General features: G+C 49.0%; 1 protein-coding gene and 1 pseudogene across 1 annotated transcript in view; one reads left to right on the forward strand and one right to left on the reverse strand.

Moving 5' to 3' along the window:
- The window catches only part of NAV1 (neuron navigator 1), a 252392-nt gene that overhangs the window by 208083 nt on the left and 20888 nt on the right, over window positions 1-23421 (forward strand). Inside the window, exons 7-18 of the mRNA XM_044267590.1 lie at window positions 4840-4978; window positions 5422-5719; window positions 7151-7844; window positions 8326-8769; window positions 9369-9410; window positions 10151-10299; window positions 12085-12255; window positions 13357-13409; window positions 14189-14212; window positions 14324-14401; window positions 17381-17464; window positions 17668-17779. Of these exons, the coding sequence (XP_044123525.1) occupies window positions 4840-4978; window positions 5422-5719; window positions 7151-7844; window positions 8326-8769; window positions 9369-9410; window positions 10151-10299; window positions 12085-12255; window positions 13357-13409; window positions 14189-14212; window positions 14324-14401; window positions 17381-17464; window positions 17668-17779 (2288 nt within the window). The remainder of the gene's footprint in view (window positions 1-4839; window positions 4979-5421; window positions 5720-7150; window positions 7845-8325; window positions 8770-9368; window positions 9411-10150; window positions 10300-12084; window positions 12256-13356; window positions 13410-14188; window positions 14213-14323; window positions 14402-17380; window positions 17465-17667; window positions 17780-23421) is intronic.
- Window positions 217-712, reverse strand: LOC122918766 (annotated as a pseudogene).

Here is a 23421-nt window from a genome sequence, read left to right on the forward strand (position 1 = left end):
TTTCCGGCTGGCAGCACTAGTTTAATATAGTTCACAACTACCACAAGAGTAAAATGATCATAAAGGGTTTGGGATTTCTTTTTTCTTTTTTCTTTTCTTAATACATTATTTATTTGTCTTTCCTCTGTCAAACCCAAAGCCAGCCACTTTCCCCAGGCTGCCTGGGGAGATACAGGAAAAAGAACTTACAAGACAGATAAGATATGGGAGAAGGACCTAAGGGAGGTAGAGATGACTCCTTCCCGTGGCAAAGAGGCTGAGAAAGGCTACTATCAGGGGAAAGAGCTGCAGGGCCTCAAAGAGGACAGAGTCCAGAATGGCATAGGAGAACAGCTTTTGCTTCAGAGAGGGCTTCTTGGCATAACCCATGATGAGGCTCCCAAACACAGCCTCAATTCCAGCCCCAGAGCCAGCCACCCCTACCATGGCAGCCCCAGCCCCAGCCCCAATGAACTTGGTTGCTATGTAGATGTCCCTTGGAATGGTGCTGGATAGGAAGCTGCGGGTGGGAATAAGTGAGGTCAGGCCGAGGGGCTGCCAGGCTGCTGAGTTGGGCTCTCATCTGTCAGTGTCTCTGGTGGTTTTAGCACTGCCGCAGACAGTGATCTGCTCAACAGCGGAGAGGTGTTCCTGACCAAGAAGGGATGGAGACGAACTTGGCACATGCATCCATTTTCAGGGGACGACAGGCTGTGGCAGGAGAGCTGTTCCCAGTGCAGGGAAGACGGGGGGTGGGGGTTCTTTTTTCTTTAAGTCTTAACACCCCAAGGACAAAGAATAGGAGGGTGAAGAGATCATAGCCACAAATTTGGGGGAAGCCGGCAATCAGAATGGCACATGTGAACCGACTGAACCAATTTAAAGCTGAATCCTAAGCCAGTGGTGGGGAAAGCTGCACAGCCACTGTGTTTGCAGCCCTGAACCCTCAAAAAAGCTTGACAGTTGTGACACCAGGTGCCCTTAGTGGAGGGAAGAGAGGAAACTAAAAACAGGAGGATTGGTTTAAAATTTATATAAAACACTTAACTCTTTATCCTCTCTTTTGCTACTTCCGGAAAGGCAACTCTAGTCAGGAGTTTGGAAGATTCATCTCCAGGAAATCTGAAACCCCCAAGAGAAAAAACTTAAGTGAATAAGTCCAATCACATCTCCCTATACTGAATCCGTAATTGACAAGTCCCATCAAAGTACACAAAGTTTCTGAATAACCTTTCATGGGTGTTCCAGTCTTAACTCTGCACAAATAGCCAAGGATCACCCAACAGCAAAGCAGGGTCTGTCGTCTGAAAGTCTCACCAGTACAAACAAAAAAAAGCTACTTGGAATCAGAAACTGTACAAAGAGATTGTCAATCTGGCCCTCCGAATAAATGAGTGAATGAGTATCTTTGAGAGTTATAGGATTGCATCCTTGAGGGAAAGGACAATATACTATTTTTTTTTAAGATTTTATTTATTTACTTGACAGAGATCACAAGTAGGCACAGAGACAAGCAGAGAGAGAGGAAGGGAAGCAGGCTCCCCGCTGAGCAGAGGATCAGGTCATGATCCTGAGCAGAGGTTTAACCCACTGAGCCACCCAGGTGCCCCAAACAATATACTATTTTTAAAGTACCCTTAAATTTTTAAATATGATAGCAGAAATGAAAATTGTAATGGAGGCAACTGAAGGTAAAAATTATGGCCAGTGCCCCAAAAGAGGAGTTCAAAAATAAATGGATGGAGGGGCGCCTGGGTGGCTCTGCCACTTATGGGTTAACACTCTGCCTTCAGCTCAGGTCATAATCTCAGGGACTGAGCCCCGCATTGGGCTCTCTGCTTGGCAGGGAGCCTGCTTCCCTTCCTCTCTCTCTGCTTGCCTCTGTGCCTACTTGTGATCTCTGTCAAGTAAATAAATAAAATCTTAAATAAATAAATAGAGGTAGTGCTGGACAATAAGGAAGACAGAGTATCAGCCTCGAAATCTATCATCTGAATAATAGACCTTCTAGAAGAGAGAACTGAAAAATGGAGAGGAGAAAGTCATCAAAGAAATAATGCCTGAAAACTTCCAGATGCAAAGGATCCAGGAAGGTATCCAACTCAACAGATAAAAAATCAGCCCGCACCAAGGCATGTCATTAATGATACTTGAGAATACCAGGAAAGATGCTGAAACTTTCCAGAGAGAAAGAAAGAGGTCACACGTTAGGGACAAGGAATCAGAATGGCAACAGGAGAGGCCAGACAACGGAGCGATGCCTTTACGTTCTCAGAGGAGATTACTTTCAGTTTAGAATTCTGTGGCTAGCCAAAATTTCACATGTAAAAAAACAGAACAAAGACGTTTTATAGTGTGGCAGATCTTACCAAGTTTGCTTCTTCCCAAGGTTGTTCTTTGAGAAACCTCCTGCAAGAGAGGTACTTCTCTGAAACGAGAAAGTAAACCAGCAAAGCGGGTGACCGAGGTTCTAACTGAAGAGCCTGGTAAAGGGAACCCAGGTGATGACGTGTGGTCCTGTAACGTCAGCTACTCAGTAGAGCCAGAGACCAGACAGTAGGAACGCAGAAGCATCAGAATATTCTCGAAGGAAGCACAAGAAACCGTTAATAGTGGTTTCTTTAAAAGTAAAAGTGGGAGGGCAGAAAGGGGGCATTTTTCCTTTTTCCCATTGTAGTTTCATGTAATGTTTGAGTCTTAACTAGAGCATCCATTATTTTCCTAATATTTGTCTTAAAGAAGGAAAATGGGCTCCTTTCTGGGGAGCATCTCCAGTGGAAGAGCTTAACCGTGGGGTAAGGACAACAGAATTTTTCTTTTGTCCAGAATCTGCAAAGGAATTTTCCTAGGAAATCTTTAAATCTTCTAGCCAATCTTGCCCAAGAATTTTAGGCTGATAACCCCTCACTTTAGGGAAAGAGTCTGTGAGTTGGGAGGAATGTCTTTTGGGCGAGGAGGACTGAAACCCTTTCTGAGAAGATGCACTCCCCTCCCTTACTTCACTGTGAGGCTTTCCATAAATGTAGGGCAAAGGAAAGGTTTCCTTTAGACTGGTGGACTGCAGCAGTCCTTGCTTTTTTTTTTTTTTTTTCTTTTTTTCCAAGAGCCCTTTCATAAGACTTTGCTCTACTCCAAGACCTTCATTACCAATAATTAATCTCAGATGGAAGGCTCAATGCTACAGGCTTCTTCTGTCTTTGACCCAAGAGAACATGTTGTGAATAGTTTGTTTGTTTGCTTGCCAGAGATCTGATCTTGATCCAGAAGAGCTGATAGGATCATAAAGCCAATTGATCTTTCCTCCTCAGTGTTCTTTCTCTACAAAATGGGGGCTGTGATATCTTAGCCCAAGATAAATGCGGGATTAATATATGTCATGGGTGGAGGAAAAAAGAGGTTGCTTGTTTCAGTAAGGCTGTATTGCTTAGTAATAAAATTGAAATCTCTCTGTAGTGTGTTCTAATCCCCATCCTTTGCTGTTTCTCAATGTATTGGAATTAATCACTCCAGAGCAGCCAAGCCAAATGTCCAAACCACCCACTTTCCTCTTCCCAGCAAATAAATTAAAGGAAGGCCAGCTGAAATCTGGGCCAAGAACTTAGATGGCTTGTATGTCTGACTTTTGTTCCATGATCTGAAACTCAAAATAAATAAAAAAGGAATAATTTTCCAGACATCGGCTAATTCACAAAAAACATCTTCAGCCTCTTAATCCTTCACACACGCAAAGCCGACAAACAAACCTGTGAACACAGATGCCGGGGTTTAAAGAATAGATTCCTATAGGCACAAACAAAAGCTCTCATAGTGTGGTCTTCCTGCAGTCCATGTTTGAGTTGTGGGCTCTAAAACTTGAGTGAAATCTAAAGGACATTTTTGGGTCCAGGAGGAAGTAATAGCAATGGTGGAAGGCTTAGAACACAGAACTATTGAAGAAAGGTTCTAGGAGACAGATTTTGAGCTCAAAAAATAATGTGAGGAAGAAACTTGCCAACAGCCAATAAGGAGGGGACAAAAGGAAGTTGGTATCAATGGCAGAAGAGGCTATTTAGGTCAGATGGTAAGAATTAACTTTCTAACTGCAAAAGTTGTTAAACACGAAAATGAACAGCCGAGGGGGTGTTGTAGAGTCCAAGGTACAAAGTGATGGAGGCTGCATTAATTTCACTTAGTATACGGACCAGGGTTCTTTATAGGAAGACTTGCAGGTACAGACGCTCAACACCGGTCTCTCTCAGATTCCACAGATCTGATAGTCCAAGCAGTTGGCGGGAAAAGGAAACCGTTCAGCACAAACTTGGGGCTTCTGCTTGGCCACAGCTCCTCAAGTGTGGTTCATTTATCAGCAAAGCAGTACATGCTGCTTGGAAGCGAAGCCTGATCCTGGGGTCAGGGAATTGTATAAGTGGGGGAGTGGTGAGAAACGATGGGGCCAGCGGGTCCTAGAAAAGATAAATCTTCTTCTGGTCCTTGTTACCAGGTATGAAAAACTTTGGGAAAGTACCTGGAGAACACATCCAGACATGAACAAAGACATGGTACCTAGAAGGATGGAGACCGTTGATCGGGAGAGGAAATTGTATGATTAGACGGATCCAAGAATTCCCTTGTCTTTGTGCTATCCCTTTCTGTTAAGGATGTGTAACATCTTCCTTTGCCAGATAAAGGGAGAGTCTCTTTTATAAAAGAACGCCGCAAATCATATTTCAAGTTACTGGCAAACTCGGGACTAACCTTCAGACTTTCCTCCTCTTGGCCAGTCTGTATATTGGAATACAGCTGTTCTTCCATCCATATGATAATTTTATTCCTTGCCTTGGCTTCTGTTTTAACTGCTCACGTTTATCTCCTGTCCTCCAGCTGGGATGAAAGCAGCTCCATCAGCAGTGGGCTCAGCGATGCCTCAGACAACCTCAGCTCAGAAGAGTTCAATGCCAGCTCCTCCCTCAACTCCCTCCCAACAACTCCCACCGCCTCTCGCAGGAACTCTACAATAGTGGTACGTGAGTTCGCAAACACCTAGGCCACCCCCTTAAGATGAACCACAGGCCAGATGCATGTGCACGTACACCCACCCGCTCCCTGGGATTGGTTCCCTTGTGCCTTTGCCAGGTCCTTTCAGAGCTGGTCCAAAAAAACCTGAGGCTCCCAAGCGGTCACCTAAGACATTAGCTGTTGTCTTAGGAGCCCCTGTATTTAGAGCCCATGCCAACTTGGAATGATGCGTGTAAGAGCTATTCCAACCAGAGAAGAAAAAAAAAAAGCCTTGAGACACATAGGGTGTCTTTTCTCTGGTCCCCTAGAGACTTACGTAGAAACCCTGGGTTGATATAACACTCAGGAAAGAGTGGGGCCACCCACCCACCAGAATCCATCCCTTCTGCCTCCTTTTTCCATCCCCGGGTGAGCATCTCACCCTACTTTTTCTCGTCTTTTCCTCAGCTCCGCACAGACTCAGAGAAGCGCTCACTGGCTGAAAGTGGGCTGAGCTGGTTTAGTGAGTCAGAGGAGAAGACCCCCAAAAAACTGGAGTACGACAGCGGTAGCCTGAAGATGGAACCTGGGACTTCGAAGTGGCGGAGAGAGCGGCCCGAGAGCTGTGATGATTCATCCAAGATTGGAGAACTGAAAAAGCCTGTGAGCCTGGGACACCCTGGTTCCCTGAAGAAGGGCAAGACCCCGCCAGTGGCTGTCACGTCCCCCATCACTCACACAGCCCAGAGCGCCCTCAAAGTCGCAGGTGAGCCCCGAGGAAAGGAAGGGACAAGGGTGAAGACTTTGTTTCTTGGGTCGCTCCTCTTTTTAACGGTCCTTAACCCACAGGATGATAGCAGACATTTGCAGAGTGCTTTAATGGTTATAATCTGGTCTTCACAACAGTCCTGTGGGTTAGGGAAGATGGATATTACTATCTCCACTCGACAATTTTAGAAATAACAACTCAAAAGGGTAAAGTGGCAGAGCCAAAATCATACAGCTCGGAAGAGGTAGAGGACAGAGTGTGTTATGTTCAGAGACTAGTTTGACCTGCCTTCATACGCTTGCCAAGACCATCGGCTGGTGTCCTTGTCTTTACAAGGTGCTTGCTTGACCTCCCAGGGAGGTCCCAAGAAAACAATAGATCAGAATTGTATTGCCCCCAAAGTTGGCCCCTTGCGTAGCTTCTCGCCTTTGTCCACATTTCCCTCTAGTCTCTACTTTCAAGGAGGTATGACCATACCCTATCTGCATCCGCTCCTTTTTTTCCTTCCTTGACCAGTTGTTTGATGCACTTGTTTCTTTCTTTTTTTTTTTTTAATTTTTTATTAACATATACTGTATTATTAGCCCCAGGGGTATAGGTCTGTGAATCGCCAGGTTTACACACTTCACAGCACTCACCGTAGCACATACCCTCCCCAATGTCCATAACCCAACCACCCTCTCCCTAACCTCCTCCCCCCAGCAGCCCTCAGTTTGTTTTGTGAGATTAAGAGTCTCTTATGCTTTGTCTCCCTCCCGATCCCATCTTGTTTCATTTTTTCCTTCCCTACCCCTCAAACCTCCCCCATTGCCTCTCAAATTCCTCATAACAGGGAGATCATACGATAATTGACTTTCTTGGATTGACTTACTTCGCTCAGCATAATACCCTCTAGTTCCATCCACATTGTCGCAAATGGCAAGACTTCATTTTTCTTTTGATGGCTGCATAGTATTCCATTGTGTATATATACCACATCTTCTTTATCCATTCATCTGTTGATGGACATCCAGGTTCTTTCCATAGTTTTGTTGTTGTGGACATTGCTGCTATAAACATTCAGGTGCACGTGCCTCTTCAGATCACTACATTTGTATCTTGAGGGTAAATATCCAGTCGTGATGCACTTCTTTCTTAATAACCTTTGTGGTTGCCTCTGCCATTTGAACCGAAATGGAATATCCTGCTGTAGAAGGAGAAAATAACAAAAAGCAAAACCAACCAACAAAACCCCGAGGCCACTCCTGCCCAGTCTCCTTCCTCTGGCCAGAAATGCCATCAGCTTATGTAGTGCCCACTCACCTGTGTACCAAAGTATGTTGACAATGTTCCCTTCTCCCATGGAGGGAAAGAAAAGGATTTGCTGGGCTATTGCTGTGATGTTGGCCAGTTTCGGCTACCCTTACTTCCTTTCCTGCCCTCTTGTAGGCAAACCTGAAGGCAAAGCTACCGACAAGGGCAAACTTGCAGTGAAGAACACGGGGCTGCAGCGCTCCTCGTCGGACGCCGGCCGGGACCGCCTGAGCGATGCTAAGAAGCCTCCCTCCGGCATTGCCCGCCCCTCCACTTCGGGATCTTTTGGCTACAAGAAGCCGCCTCCTGCCACAGGCACCGCCACCGTCATGCAGACAGGTGGTTCAGCCACTCTCAGCAAGATCCAGAAGTCCTCAGGCATCCCTGTCAAGCCCGTGAACGGACGCAAAACCAGCCTAGATGTGTCCAACAGTGCGGAGCCTGGGTTCCTGGCTCCTGGCGCCCGTTCCAACATCCAGTACCGAAGCCTGCCCCGGCCAGCCAAGTCCAGTTCTATGAGCGTGACCGGCGGCCGGGGCGGACCTCGCCCAGTTAGCAGCAGCATTGACCCCAGCCTCCTCAGCACGAAGCAGGGGGGCCTTACCCCTTCCAGACTAAAGGAACCTTCCAAGGTGGCCAGTGGGCGGACCACTCCAGCCCCTGTCAATCAGACGGATCGAGAAAAGGAGAAAGCCAAAGCCAAGGCAGTGGCCTTGGACTCGGACAACATCTCCCTGAAGAGCATTGGCTCCCCAGAGAGTACTCCTAAGAACCAAGCCAGCCACCCTCCAGCCACCAAGTTGACAGAGCTGCCACCAACCCCTCTCAGGTACCCAAACTGGGCAGCTTCTTCCTCATCTGTCTGCTCTTTATTTTCCATATCTGTGTACTCCTGAGACTAAGCGAGACATGGCCTGGCCACTGTTTGCCACTGGGCCTTTGCACGGCTTTTCCCCAGCACCCCACTCCCCTGTATGCCAAGCTGCTTCTCCCCAATTAACCCTTAACCTGTCTTCAGCGCTTGTACTAGTGGTTTTACTATTGTCTACTGACACACATGTATCCATTTGTATGTAAATCGGCCTGTGTCTCCCACGTGCATGTGCCGTCCCCCTCACTAAGACTTGAAGGACCCCAAGTCACACAAGCAGATTTCCTTCCAACGTGTTTCACGACGGCATTGGGATAAGCCTCTGCTTGAACAGCCAGACACAGGGAAATTAGACTTGGAGTACTCTAAGGTCCCATCTGCCTCTTGCTTTGGGAACTCTGTGGTTCTAAATACTTTATTTAATTTTCACTTCCCTCAGGGCCACAGCTAAGAGCTTTGTCAAGCCACCCTCACTAGCCAACCTAGACAAGGTCAACTCCAACAGTCTGGATCTGCCATCATCGAGTGATGCCCACGCTTCCAAGGTCCCAGACCTGCATCCCACAAGTTCAGCAAGCGGGAGCCCTCTTCCTTCTTGCTTCACCCCCAGTCCAGCACCCATTCTCAATATTAACTCAGCCAGCTTCTCCCAGGGCCTGGAGCTGATGAGTGGTTTCAGTGTCCCCAAAGAGACCCGCATGTACCCCAAACTCTCAGGCCTGCACAGGAGCATGGAGTCCCTCCAGATGCCAATGAGCCTGCCCAGTGCCTTCCCCAGCAGTACTCCTGGTCCCACCCCACCTGCCCCTGCCGCTGCACCCCCAGAGGAAGAAACAGAAGAGCTGGCCTGGAGCGGAAGCCCCAGAACTGGGCAGTTGGACAGGTGGGTGGAGAGGGACACCTCAGAGCCTGGGTCTGTCGCTGTGCCTCTGGCTCCTTTCGCCATCAGTTAACACGGTCCCGTATTTCATTGTCACATTGTGGCTTTAAACGTTTTTCCACGCACGTGAAGTAATTTCATTTGCTTCACAACAGCGCCGTGAGGTAAGTAGGTTTTCAGTGACTATATTTATACATCATCATTATTATTATTATTATCACTATGATGACTGTACACAGGGTGCACTGGTACACAGACATTAAGTGAGGTAGCCGAGATTTCATAATTAGTTTCACCTGCCATCCAAAGCATTTACTTTTGAGGCCACACTGGCTTCTGTTAGATCACACTTTAATAGGATCTTTTAAATAGCCAGCCACGTCCTGATTCCCAACAGAGGAAGACATTAGCTTTTCCGTTGAATCTCTCGAGTTGTGAGCCCGGAGCTGGACTACAGCAATCTTCCTATTTTGTTCACAGAGTTAAAGGGGCTCACAGTTTGATGTCCTGTGTTAGCTGTTGTGTCGCACAAACCTATGGTCCCAAACTCTGGTTTCTAAGATGGACTCACATGCTTTTCTCTCTTTTTTTTTCCTGCACAGTAATCAGCGGGATCGGAACACTCTTCCCAAGAAAGGGCTCAGGTAACCAACCCTTCAATGTGTTTGCCATTCCCCATATCTGGGGCTCCTGGTCTGTATGAAAAAAAAACTGTGACTTGACCTGTCCTGAGTCCCAGTCATGAATTCAGGGTCCCCTTTAGCTGAGTTACTGGCATATGGTTCCTGCGCGTGTACCTCCTAGCGCCCCAGCCAGGCTTGCTGTGACATGTGAGGCAGCCTTATAGCCTGTCTTCTTCCTTGGTGACAGAGGAGAAACAAGTCGGCCTGTGGGACTCCTCCACCTGCCTGTCCCAGCCCATGCTAGCCCAATCCTGATAGAACGTCCTCTGTAATTTTCCTCCTTCAAAGTTGGAGAGAGAATAGGCTACCTTGGGGGCCATTCAGATGGAATGAGCAGGACACTCCAGTCCTCCACAGGACTGTGGCACCGAGTTCTTCAGTGAGGTGAACTCCCGCCCTTGGGAAGGCCACATATGGAGCTGGAAAACTCTGTCCTGAGCTTCTGGGTAGAGGCCCTCCTGGCCCCGTCATTTCAGTCCCCACCTCAGGGTATCCCATAGAGATACCTGCCGGTCCTTCGGGACTCTCCTGATGGTGTGGGAGAAGATGCTGAGTCCGTACGTGTCTTCCTCCCTCCTTAGATGGTTCTATCCGCTCCCCCTTTTCCTTGTCATGCATTCCAAACCTCCACACCCGCCAGACCTCTGCTCTGATGACCCTTTGTAGCTGCACAGACTGAGCCCTTCTGCTATGCCCTACAGGTACCAGCTTCAGTCCCAGGAGGAGACCAAGGAGAGGCGACACTCCCATACCATTGGTGGGCTGCCCGAATCCGACGACCAGTCAGAGCTGCCTTCCCCCCCTGCACTCTCCATGTCCTTGAGCGCAAAGGGCCAACTTACCAACATAGGTCAGTGCTTCCGGTCTCTCGCTGTGGCACGGGATGAGGCAGGGCTCACCCTGCCGTGTGAGGCAAGGCAGCTGGACTTCAGGTTCCATCTCCTATCTGACTTCCACTATATTGGGTCGCTTCGTGGTGCCTCAGTTTATCCATCCAAAGTCAGACTGAAGGCAGAGTGCTCTAAGGTCCTCAACTGAGAAGTCACCCCCAGGCACAAGGAGTAGGGTGCTTTGGAGAGTCTGAGCAATGGTGCGGGAAAGCTATCATTTGAGGCCCGGAGATCAGACTAGCACAGAGAGCAGGCAGTCGGCGGCAGAAAGGAGCCGCCAGGCCCAGGGCAGCAACACTACGTGGCTGGGCTGGCGGAGAGGAAGGAGGGAACCGTTGTTGATGGCAGACGATGGGACCAGCCTCGTCCTGAAGGCAGCGCGCCTGAAGACACATCCTGGCCTTTTGAAAGCCTGAGGAGAAAGGCTGGCGAGGAGGGAGGCAGGAAGAGAAGGCTGATTCAGAAGCAGGGAGGGGAAGAAGCTTCAGGTGGAGGCCTGACCCCAGGGAGCAGCAGGCCATGATGGGCCCAGGGCAAACCCCTTTAGGACAGAGGCTGGGGCAGGCGTTTGCTTTGCTGTGTCTTACTAGATCCACCTCCTCATTCAGCTGAGTGAAGGAACGCAGTAAGGGAACACGAGGACGGGCTATGGGATGATTATGGGGAATTTGAGGAAAAACTAGGAATCAGGATCGTTTTGCCTAGAGAAGGAAGTGATTTGTAAGGAAAGGTCATCTGCTCGCTAAAGGGCCGTTAGGTGGGGGATGGGGGCTGGCTTGTCCTCCGTCTGCACTGAGAACCAAACCAGAGGAAAGGCATGGATGCTGCAGGCTGAAGGTGCTGGGCTAAACCATGATCACCTTACGTGTTCGAAAGGGCCGAGGCAGGTGTAAAATCTTCTTCACAGGTCCTTATGGAGGGAGTAGACATCCACCTGCCTCTCTGGAGGCAGATTAGGCAAGGGGAGCTGTGGGTGTGAACCCAGGGAGGCTGTAACCCCAGCAGGGGGAGGGGCGAAGGGAGCAGGGGCTGCCCGTCAGCCCGGATTCAGCAGAGCCCAACGTCAAAGCAGATTCTAGGAGCCTCACCTGACATTGTCACCTGGTCCACGCATCTGACCTTCCAGCCGGGGGAATGCTGGGCAGGGACTGGTGTGTTTCTTGCTGCGTCAGAACCGGCCAGTGGCCTAGAATGACACCGCTGGTGGGGAGAGCCTCAGTCCCTCCCGCAGTGCCGAGCCCATCAGAGCCCATAGCCTGGCCCCCTTCTCTAGCTGCCTCTTTGTCATCATTTAGATCTGAGTCTTGGTCTGAATTCTTAGTCCTCCCAGGCTGCCAGTTGTATTCTACAGAACCACAACATCCCATTCCATTGGCACATTCAGGTGATGTGAAGGTTTTAGAAAAGCTGTGAGGCTCCCCCAGCCTGACCTTCAGAAGCGACAGTTCCCCGGGCAGGGCTGAGGGAAGGTCTTTTAAAATAGGAAACGCTGTTCCCCCTTTATTCCTCACGGCAGGGTCCTTCTCCGTTAGGGCTCGATCTCCCCGGGAGAGACCCCACTCCTAACCAGCAGCTGCCTGCACACTCCCCCCACCCCCACCTCTTCCTCTCCTGCCCCCACCCCTGACCATTTGCCTCCCATGCTCCTGGTGCTCCATTCCCCAAGGGACCCAGAGAGCTGATGACCCTGCCTCTTCTCCTGCCCTCCCCCTGCCTCTCCTTCCCCCTCCCCTCTGTCCTTCCAGTGAGTCCCACTGCGGCCACCACGCCAAGAATCACCCGCTCCAACAGCATTCCCACCCACGAGGCGGCCTTCGAGCTGTACAGCGGCTCCCAAATGGGGAGCACCCTGTCCCTGGCCGAGAGACCCAAGGGGATGATTCGGTCAGGATCCTTCCGAGACCCCACGGACGATGGTGAGACTTCATGCCAGCGCGGTTCACGCTCATTCCAGCTCTGCTGGGTCCCCTCACCCGCCACCACCCCCGCCACCACCACCACACACACGGATATGATTCACAGAACATCGAGTCGGGGCCATTTCAGCTCTTTCTTCCCATCCCTTTGAAGGGTCTGGGGGCCCAGAAACCTTTGGGTGGCACCGTCTGGCACTGGGGCTTTGGGCTGGAGCACCTGCCGTCGGGGCCGGGGGAGGGAAATGGAGCATGGAAGGGTTACATGGAACCCCTCAGAATGCTCCCCAAACTGTAGCTCCTCCCCCTCATTCCAGCAGCAGCCTCTCCTCCCCACAGTCTTTCAGCAAATGTGAAAAGATCCAGGGATGTAAGGGTGGCTCTTAAAACCCGGGAAAGAATTAGGCATCTCATTCCTCTTGCAAGAATGTTCCAAGGGTTAGCTTCAGGGAGGGCCCTGTGGTTGTTTGTGGTGTTGTGGGTGTTAAGGGCCAGAGCCTGGAAGACCAGGCTTCACTGGAGAGCCGACTTCCCGCTGGTGTTTTCAGGCCGCCGCGCCTGGAGGCCACCTTGCAGGGGTGCTGTGGTTCTGTCAGTCGGGCTAATGAAGCATCAGAAGGAGGGTTTTACACTTCAGGCCATCCGGCCATCCACATGGTCCCCAGAGCCGAGAAGAGGATACGCAGGCCGAATGGCAGGATTTGTTCCGAGCAGCTCTGACGAGAAACTCCCCTCTTCCGCAGCTTAAGTACTTTCCTGCCTGGGAAGAGAAGATGATGCCTGTCCACGATCATCTCCTTTCCCTCTCCCTGAACCCTCGTGCCCCGCGGAGCAGGAGCAGGCTGAGCGAGGGCCCGCCATCCCCAGGCTGCCCGAGAATATAGACTGAAGGAGGAGGCTAGCTCTGCTCAGGACCTTGCCTCGTCAGCAGACACCTGCCTGCTCGGGGCTGTCATGATGCCAGTTGGGTCCCCCTGTGGTGTTCTTCCTGTTGGCTCCAGATGCCCTCCAGAATCTGAATCCAAACTCCTGCCTTCGGGCTCTGCCCAGGAACCCCTTGTCCCCAGAACCCTCTGTTAACTCTGTGTTCTGCTTCTCTTTCAGTTCATGGCTCAGTGCTGTCCCTGGCCTCCAGCGCCTCCTCCACTTACTCCTCAGTAAGAGCACTACTTCTCTTCCTTCCTCATCCCCTCTCACATACTGTTGCCCTGCTCCCCAGAACCTGGGTTGGCTGGGGAACTGGGTGGGGGAGGGGGACTGCTACCCGCTCATCGGGCCTTTTGGATCTGGGGTGGGGACAGGGGGAGGCGCCTAGACCTTGGAGCACTGGGTTGAGTGCATCAGTTCCTCAGTGGTCTTTCTGGCCTCACCACCGATTCCTGAGCAAACTCTGGTGTCTTTGGTTCCCCTCCTTTGAAAAAGCGATAGTCCCCTTGTGATAGAGCCCATTCTGTGCCAGGGGAAGTAGGAAGCATTCAGGGCAAGGCGGGCTGGGAACTTTCAGGTGTACAGGACTCCAGCATGCTAACAGCATACAGAATTTACCAAGTGTTCCCTGCGGGGGACTCGGCACGCTGTGTTTGGCCATTAGGTGTAATTCGGTTCTCAGATTTATTTTGCCCCTAAATTCTTTATTCTTTGAAGTTAGTGGCAGTAAGGATTCGTCTTCAGATCAACCAGAGTTTCATTTCCTAGCCTTCTTGGCAGTGCCAAAGTTGGCTGGAGACAAGCTCCAGAGAAATCTTTTATTGGAACCCAAGGATAGGGTCTCAGCCCATCCTGTAAGGGGCCAGGGCCAAGACACTGAGTTTCGGCCTCTCTGTACCTCTGAGTCACGCTTCTTTAAGTTCTCCGCCCTGCCACTGGGGCCTGGCTTCCTCACCTCCGTAGTAACTACCTCCTTCTCTCTTTCTCTCCTTCTGTGCTCCTTCTTCAGGCTGAGGAGAGGATGCAATCCGAGGTAGGGTGCGAAGCCTTTGTCTCTGCTTGTTAACACCACTGCGCCCCATTCTGCTTCCAGATCTCCTACTTCCGCTGCTGCCATAAGTTTGTATTTCTCTCCCCTCCACAGCAAATCCGGAAGCTTCGTAGGGAACTGGAATCATCCCAGGAAAAAGTGGCCACCCTGACGTCTCAACTTTCCGCCAATGTGAGTGCCATAAAGTAGGGGAAGACCTAGGCAGTTACTTTGGCCCTAAGTCAGATAAGTTCAGCCAGAGGAGGCGAATTCTCTCGTAAGGTATCCGCTGGGCTTAGATTCCAAGGGAGCGGATCCTGTTCGTGGCTTTATAATAGCGGAATGGAGGATTGGCCTTCTCTGAGTCTTGATATTTATAGAGAAATGCTTTTGCCCCCACCCAAATTAATAGGTGTGGATGAGTTCATGCCCCGTGGCCTTTTCTCCCTAGAGAAAGGGACGAGGATTATCAGTGGTTCTGCTTGGAGGTGGGAACAACCTTTCCATTGGCCATGGACACAAGTAGTCACGTATTAGAGAACCCTCAGAACTGTCTGCTGCTGCCCTGGGGTATGTTTCTGTCTTTGTTCAGGCCACATAACTGGACAGGCACAGAACTCGCTATTACCGTTCTGCCTGGCAAGCATGACACAGCTTAGAAACACGCTCTCGTTCCAGTCCAGCTGCCTCACTCACAACTGCCTTTGCTTAGCTGTCTCCTTGGGCAGGTGGCAGAAATTACCTGAACTTCAGGTTGGGAGCCAGAATTCTTTGTTTCTGCCCTCAGCCTGCCCTCCGTCCATCCCAGTAGAATGAGTTTCTTTCTTTCTGTGGGCCTTGGTCTTTCGACCCTGTGAGATGGGGGGAAATGAGGCCGCCTCCCCTCCTGGGCTGCGGTAGTTTCTCCCCTGTGACTAAGTTGCGAACAGAGAACATAAGAACCATTTTCCCCCAAAGCTGTAAACAACAGCTGAGCCGGATTTGCAGAAGCCTTCCAAGTGTGCACACAAAAGTCACCATGTCCACAGTTTCCGCAGGAGTTTTGGGTTTTTTTTTTTTTTCTTGTCCTTTCCTCTCCGGGGAACCCAGCTGTCAGGCCTAGGGGTCTTCACTGGTTTCAGGTAGCAGACTCTCCACCAAGATTTCGCATGTTTCTGTTCTGTTTCAATGGCAGTTCCTTCACTGCCACGATGATCATTCTATTTCTCTTTGCCCAAACCCTCCACTCATAAGCTGCACACTCACTGGTTTGTTGGAAGCCCATGTCCCACACCATCTTCCACTCTTAGGGACCCATAAAAGTTACAACATAAGCAAGAACTCTCTCTCCCCTCCCTTGTGCCCCACCCACCACGGCTGGTGGCCTGGGTCACGTCCTGCACACCCCAGGAAATTCACATCTGGGAGATGCAGTGGGAGGGAGGGGAGAGGCGCCAGGGAGGCAGAGAACATTAGTGTGTCTGATTCACCGACACTGGATCTGTCAGCCATCATGCTGTCAAGGCTGGGCGAGAGCCAAGAAAATGAATTTAGATGGTGATTTTTCTTCGAACAGGAAGTTCCCTTTGGCTAAAAGAGAACAAACCAAACACCCAGACACGATGGGTTCTGAATTTTAGAGGCAGATCCTGCTGGGGGTCGAAGCCTGGCCCTCAAGCAGGAGACGTGATGCCAGAACTCTCTGGGATCCTGTGATTGCTGATGGAGCTTTTTTCATGTTCCGAGGAACGTCCCAGCTCCCCACGCGGAGGGCACATCCCAGACAGGGAGGGACCGCAAGCCATTTCACCTTTCCCAAGTGCCAGCCTATCTCTGGCGCCGCTGCTCAGCCCTGAGGTCCTACAGGCCCTCTGGGGAGGCTGAGGGTAGGGAAGGCTCAGAGGAGGGAGAGGATGGGTAGCAGAAGTGAGGAATGTCCTTCAGGAGCAGAGGGAGCCCCCAGTGAGAAGGGAAGCCAACCTTTGTTGGGGTCCCTCACGAGGAGATGTTCAGGGACTCTGAGTGGGCTGTTTACAGATTTAGGCAGGGATGTAGAGAAGTGAACAAGAGACACCCCGAGGCCAAGAAAACAGGAGCTCCCTGTACAGCAGGTGAAAGTCAGCAGCTCAGGGTCATGACCTAGGTCTGCCAAGGAGAGCCCAGGCCTTGACAGATTTGCAACACGTGCAAGTGGACAAGGCAGTTCATAATGACCCAGACAGGTTGCCACCAGCCACTGTCACATGAAGGTAGCTTCCAGGTATGTTGCAAAAGCAGAGACTGAGACTAGAGTTGGCCCAACAGGGAGAGAGAATCACTGGCCCACAGGAAGCGGTGACAAGTGTCACAGACCTACATCCTCAAGCTCTGGATGAAAGATCTGCCCAAAATATGCCTGTCACTTCTCACCAAGGCCACTGACTTGCCCAAGATACCCTCCAGTGATGGCTGTTTCTGCAGCCCCTCGAGTTCCCCCTTCTAGCCCCATTCCCTTCACCTTTCCTATACATCTTGCTGCCAGGTGAACAGCTTCGCGGGCTAGCCCTGCTGCGAGTGGCCTCAGCTTCACCCTCCCTGGCCAGCCTCCTCCTCGTGAAACACACGTGACATCTAGTGGCCAAACTTCGGAAGGCCCCTGAAGTTTCCCTGAGCTACTTCTCTCTAGCCCCGCAAAGGCAGCCTTGAGAAACGAGGAAACTAGGAGAAGCAGGATGGAGTGCGCTTGAGAGCAGAGTTGGAAAGAAGCACCAAATGGTTTCTAGAGGGAGGTGATTTGGACCCCTGGGGGCCAGCCCTCCACACAATGCAGGAGTTAAATCAAGACAATAGGAATGACCCAGAGGTTATGCCCCTCCTGAAGAGCAGAGGGGCAGTCCCACCTCTGGTAATGGTAGGTGCCGGATCCCAAGTGTCCAAGAGCCTCCAGAAGCCTGCCCCCACCCCCCGCCCTAATGCTGCCTGCACTACTTCCTCATTCACAAAGTTGGTCCCTGCCAGAAAATCTCAGGCCAAAAAGGTGTTTGATTCCGCCTTTCTCTAGTCAGGGAGATCAATATTCAAAAATCACCAAGAGAGTTGTTGGCATTGGTGAGTGCTCAGATGCAGAAAACCAGCAAAACTACTTCCCATAATAGTCTTTTCTTTTCCTGAAGTGTCAGGCCACTTAGGAACTTCCTTCCGTGTTTATTTCAGGCTAATCTAGTGGCAGCTTTCGAGCAGAGCCTGGTGAATATGACATCCCGCCTCCGACACCTGGCGGAGACAGCAGAGGAGAAGGTACGAGAGCTGGGAGTTCTCCTCCCGCACAGACCTGGGCTCACCTCCCCTACTCTCCCCTCCCGTCACCCTGAATCCTCCCCTCAGAGAATTCCCTGCCTTCTCTATCAAATCTGGAAGAATTCCAGTGCCTAGCCCACTGCCTGGCACAGAGTTGGTGCTCCCAGTGCCAACTAATAACACTATTGTCATGTCTCTCTTAGGATACTGAGCTGCTGGATTTAAGAGAAACGATAGACTTTCTGAAGAAGAAGAACTCTGAAGCACAGGCCGTCATTCAGGGAGCCCTTAATGCCTCAGAAACCACACCCAAAGGTAAGCTATCCAGCCACAGATCGAAGGAGAACGGAAATGGGGTTATTGGAGATTTTTATCTGTGCCTACAGTATTCCGGATTTTTAGAAGGTGAGGGCCCTTTGATGCCCTTTAGTGTGATGCTCTGGACTAGTCAGGGCCAGGGACATGACCCCACCATCCTGGGGATGAGGGAGAGTAGAGCAGACCTGTCATCCCTATGGGTCCTCTCTTGAACCTTGAGAGCAAAGCCCAAGAGCTGTCAAAAACCATCAGTAAAACAGCACATGATTCTTAAAAAAAAAACTAGAGGTATTCTTACCATTTGATCCAGCAGTTGCACTCCTTGGTATTTGCCCAGAGGAGTTAAAATTTTATGTCTTCAGAAAAACCTGAATGTCTATAGCGGTTTCCTTCATCATCGCCAAAACTTGGGAGCAACCAAGAGATCTCCTTCAGTAGGTGATTGGAGGAAGGAACTGTGCTATGGCCAGTCGATGAAATATTACTCAGCATTAAAAAGAAATGAGCTACCAAGTTGCAAGAAGATAGCGAGCAGTCTCAAATGTACATTACTAAGTGGAAAAAGCCAATGAGAAAAGGCTACGTCTTGTCTGATTTTAACTGTATGACATCCTAGAAAAGACGAACTATGGAGACCCTAAAAGGATCAGTGATTACTGAGTGGGGTGGCGTGGGGAGGGTGAGTAACCAGAGTACAGAGTACAGAGTACAGTGCAAGTACCCTGTATGATACTATGATGGTAAATACCTATTATTATATGTTTGTTCAAAGCCGTAGGATGTCTGTAACACCAAGAGCGAACCCGAATGTCAGCTATGGGCTCTGGCTATAATGGGGTGTCGGTGCAGAGTCATCAGTTGTAACACGTGCTCCCCTCTAGGGGTTGTGCTGATAGTAGGGGAGGCTGTGCATGTAGAGGCGACAGGAAGATATGGGAACCCTCTGTACCTTCCTTTGAATTTTGGCTGAGAACCTAAAACTGCTCTACGAAATAAAGTCTAAAAAATAAGCACTTTACACTTTTACACACACATACACATATAATCATAGTTATTTAATCCTTATGTCAGTTCTCCAAGGGGGTGCAGTCCACTCTTCAAATGAGGTGAAGATCACGGAGGTTTTGTGGGGCCTGCTGGGTTGGGCCTCTGCCTTCGGCTCAGGTCATGGTCTCAGGGTCCTGGGATCGAGCCCCACATTGGGCTCCCTGTTCGGTGGGGAGCCTGCTTCTACCTTTCCCTCTGCTGCTCTGCCTGCTTGTGCTCTCTTGTTCTGTCAAATAAATAAATAAAAATCTTTAAAAAAGCAAAAACAAATAAACATTTTCAAGTAAGAACTCCACTGACTGCTATACTCCCATTAATTTATATTCATCTGATCCCTACTTACTTTTCTCCCATTTTGTTGAAAGGGACTGTCCTTTCTGGCCAAGACGGCTCCCTTATCTAATGCTTTGGGATTCTCCCTCTGGCGTTGATACCCATCACGTGTGCATGTACACACACACACACTCACACACTCACACATGCACACAATCACACAGGCAGTATCCCAAGATTTCCAAGATTTGGCCCTGTTAAGTTCTCCTTTTCTTCTTTAAATTCTCCCCATAGCTTCTGAGTCGTCATTCCCATCTTGGTCTTGTCCTACCACCTCTGACTCCTCCACAGAACCCATTTCATCTTCAGGGACTGGGCTCCCAGAGCTCCAGCCATAGCTTTTTTGTTTGTTTTTTGAAGGGTGAGAGAGAGAGAAAGAGAGAGGGGGACAAGGGGAGGGGCAGTGGGAGAGGGAGAGAGAGAGAGAATCTAAACAGTTTCCACATTCAGCCTGGAGCACAACATGGGGCTCGATCCCACAACCTTGAGATCATGCATGACCTGAGCCAAAATCAAGCTCAGGTGCTTAACTGACTGAACCACCCAGGCACCCCTGGGGTCAAGGTCTTTTTTAAGATAGAAGGCAAAGAGTGGCATGCCTTTCCATTTATTTATTCTTTAATTTCTCTCAGTGGTATTTGGCTGTTTTCAGTATCTAAGTCTTGCATTTCTTTTGTTAAATTTGTTTTTGATACTGTTGTAAATAGAACTGTTTTTCTTAATTTCCTTTTCAGATTGTTCATTACTGGTATATGGAAATACAATAGGTTTTTTTATATATTGATTTTGTATCCTGCAAACTTGTTGAGTTTATTTACTAGCTCAGTAAGTTTTACAACCTCCTCTAAATGTGTATCTCTGTCTTCTTCACATGTACCCCCATCCTGAATATTGCGCATCTATTTCCAAATACTTTGGGACATTCCCACTAAGACTACCTGATAGGTGTCCCTAACTCAACATGCCCATCATTAAAAGGCACTCCCTCCACCTCCCTTACAAATACACAAACCAACACTTTCCCTTCTGCAGTTTGACCCATTTCAGGTATTATCATCTGCCTGGTCACCCAACCCACTAACACAAAAGTCATCTTTTATGTCTCACTGGTTCACCATATAAAGCCATTGAGTTATATATATAATTCATGCAGATAGATATCTCTCTCTCTCCTCTGCCTTGTCAGTACCCTGGCTCTGGTTTTCATCACTCTTCTTCTGGATTATTACAATTATCTCCTAACTAGTCTTGCATTGATTGCTATAGTCCTTCTTTCATGGGCCCCCATCCCCACCCCGCACAGGTGTCAACCAATCATGTCAGGTGAGATCAGAAATCATTCCAACTTCAGTATGGACAATTACTGTTACTGTTAATTTTTTTACTGTTAATTTTTTAGGTGTGATAATGATGATGTGGGATAATGTCCTTATTCTTAGAAGATGCATCCTGAAGCACTTAGTGGCAAAGAGTCGTGTTGCCTGCCACCTCTTTTCAGATTATTCAAGAAAATATCTGTACGTGTGTGTGCTTGTATGTGTGTGCGCGCACTTGTTTGTGGGGGAAGAAAGAGCATGCACAAGTGTAAATGCAACAAAATATTAACAACTGTTAAATTAGGTGGAGTGACATACGGGTGTCCAGTGTACTATGCTTTCAGGTATTTCTGTGTGCTTGAAACATTTCAGAAGAAGAAGTTAAAGGGAAAGAGACTATGCTCCAAACCCATTAGTACGGCGTCCTGTCCTCTTCCTGATCCAAAACAAACATTTCTCTCCAGCTTCATCTTCTACCCCCTCTCTTGCACCCTGTATCCCAGCCATGGCACTAGTAAAAAACTTACTTACTGAGCACTTTGCATATGCTAGGTACTTTTCTAAGGATTGTACTTGTGTTGATTAATTTATCCAGGTAACAGCCCTATAAAGTACATTTTATAGTTGAGAATAAGAGGGAAAATAACTCCCTTGGAAAAACACAGCTCGTAAGTGATAAATCTGGAATATTAAGCTATTTCTGATTTCCCAAGTGCATCTTACTCTTTAGGTATGGATTTGTTAAGTGAATAAATGAATTCTGTCTTTTGCGATGAATTTGCATGTTTTCCTCAGTTCAGGGTGACCTAGACTCAACTTGGTTAGGAGGATTTCTAGGACCATTCAACAAGCTAATGCTCAAAGTCATGATACCTACCCTTATTTTATTTGTGAAAAGGTGGTAAATGTATGTAGCACAAAATTAAAAATGCACAAAAGAGTTCTGAAGATTATTTGATTTCTGAAGATTATTTGATTCTAGAACATCCTTTACTTCTAAAAGTACTATACAGCATATTTTTTAGGGGTGCCTGGGTGGCTCAGTGGCTTAAAGCCTCTGCCTTCGGCTCAGGTCATGATCCCAGGGTCCTGGGATTGAGCCCTGCATCGGGCTCTCTGCTCCATGGGGAGCCTGCTTCCTCCTCTCTCTCTCTGCCTGCCTCTCTGCCTACGTGTGATCTCGTCAAATAAATAAATAAAATCTTGATAAATAAATAAATAATAAAAGCAATACATATTCTGAGGAAAATGTGAATTAGGGGTTAACAAGCCATGGCCCATTGGCCAAATCTGCCTCACCACCTGTTTTGTTTTGTTTTTTAAAGGTTTATTTATTTATTTATTGGAGAGAGAAAGAGAGATAGAGGTGGGGGAGGGGCAGAAGTGGAGAGAAAGTCACAAGCAGACTCTGCGCTGTATGGAGAGCCAGATGCAGGGCTTGGTCTCATGACCCTGACCTGAGATCATTTCTGCATGTTAACACAGTAAGCTCTATGAAAAAAAACAATCTTCTGACTTTGTCCTACAATTAGGCAAGATGCTGATATTGGAGGAGACTAGCCGAAAGATACACAGGACTTCCCTGTGTATTTCTTTGTGACTTTATGTGAGTCTGTAATTATTTCAAAATAAAAAGGTTTTATAGGGACGCCTGGGTGGCTCAGTCGGTTGGACGACTGCCTTCCGCTCAGGGCGTGATCCTGGAGTCCCGGGATCGAGTCCCGCATCAGGCTCCCAGCTCCATGGGGAGTCTGCTTCGCTCTCTGACCTTCTCCTCGCTCGTGCTCTCTCTCACTGTCTCTCTCTCTCTCAAATAAATAAATAAAATCTTTAAAAAGGTTTTATAAATCTGATTTTATCTTGGGGCGCCTGGGTTTTCTCAGTCGGTTAAGCATCCAACTCTTGATTTCAGCTCAGGTCATGATCTCAGGGTCCTGGGATCATATCCTGAGTTGGGCTTCGCACCCAGTGGGGATCCTGCCTGAGGATTTTCTCTCTCTCCCTCTGCCCTTCCCCTCACTGCTTGCTCTCGCGCTCTTTCTCTCTCTCTCTCTCTCTCCCTCTTTAAAAAAAAATCTGGGACACCTGGATGGCTCGGTCGGTTAGGCATCGATCTTCGGCTCTGATCAGGATTCCAAGGTCCTGGGATCACGTCCTACATCCAGCTTCCTGCTCAGTAGAGAGCCTGCTTCTCCCTCTCCCTCTGCCTGCCTCTCTGCCTACTTGTGCTCTTTCCCAATCCCTCTGTCAAATAAATAAATAAAATCTTTTTTAAAAAATCTGATTATAGGGGTACCTGGGTGGCCCAGTGGGTTAAGCCTCTGGCTTTGGCTCAGGTCATGATCCCAGAGTCTTGGGATCAAGCCCTACATCAGGCTCTCTGCTCCTCAGGGAGCCTGCTTCCCTCTCCTTCTTCCTACCTCTCTGCCTACTTGTGATCTCTCTCTCTCTCTCTCTGTCAAATAAATAAAATCTTTTTAAAAAATCTGATTATAGTCTGCCTTTGCTGTAGAATCTTACTGCTCCTGCTCATTACCTACGGCACAAACACAGATTTCCTTTAAAAGGCTTTCAGGGCTCTCCGGATCTGGCCCGAGCCACTCTCCACTCTCACCTTCACCTCTTGGGCTATGCTCCTTGTACTGCTCCCATTCCAGTCTGCCCGAAGTTCCCCAAAGCAGAGCCAGAGCCCTGCACAGGGCCTTTGCATGTACTTTTCCTTTAGCCCAGATCGTCCTATCTGTTCTTTCAAGACTGAAACATCTCCTCCCTGGTTAATTCTTTTCCTTCTCTGTGCTAGAAAACTGGATCATCTTTTGTGCCATTCCAAACCTTCTCAGAGTGCTGAAAAGATTTTCAACCTGTCAGATGAGGCAACAAAAGCTCATTCAGGTTAAATGCAGGACACGTGGCCAGTTATACTTGGCCTTTGAGTACCAGGCA

Source organism: Neovison vison, chromosome 10, assembly GCF_020171115.1.
Source record: "Neovison vison isolate M4711 chromosome 10, ASM_NN_V1, whole genome shotgun sequence".
NCBI classification, from domain to species: Eukaryota; Metazoa; Chordata; class Mammalia; order Carnivora; family Mustelidae; genus Neogale; species Neogale vison.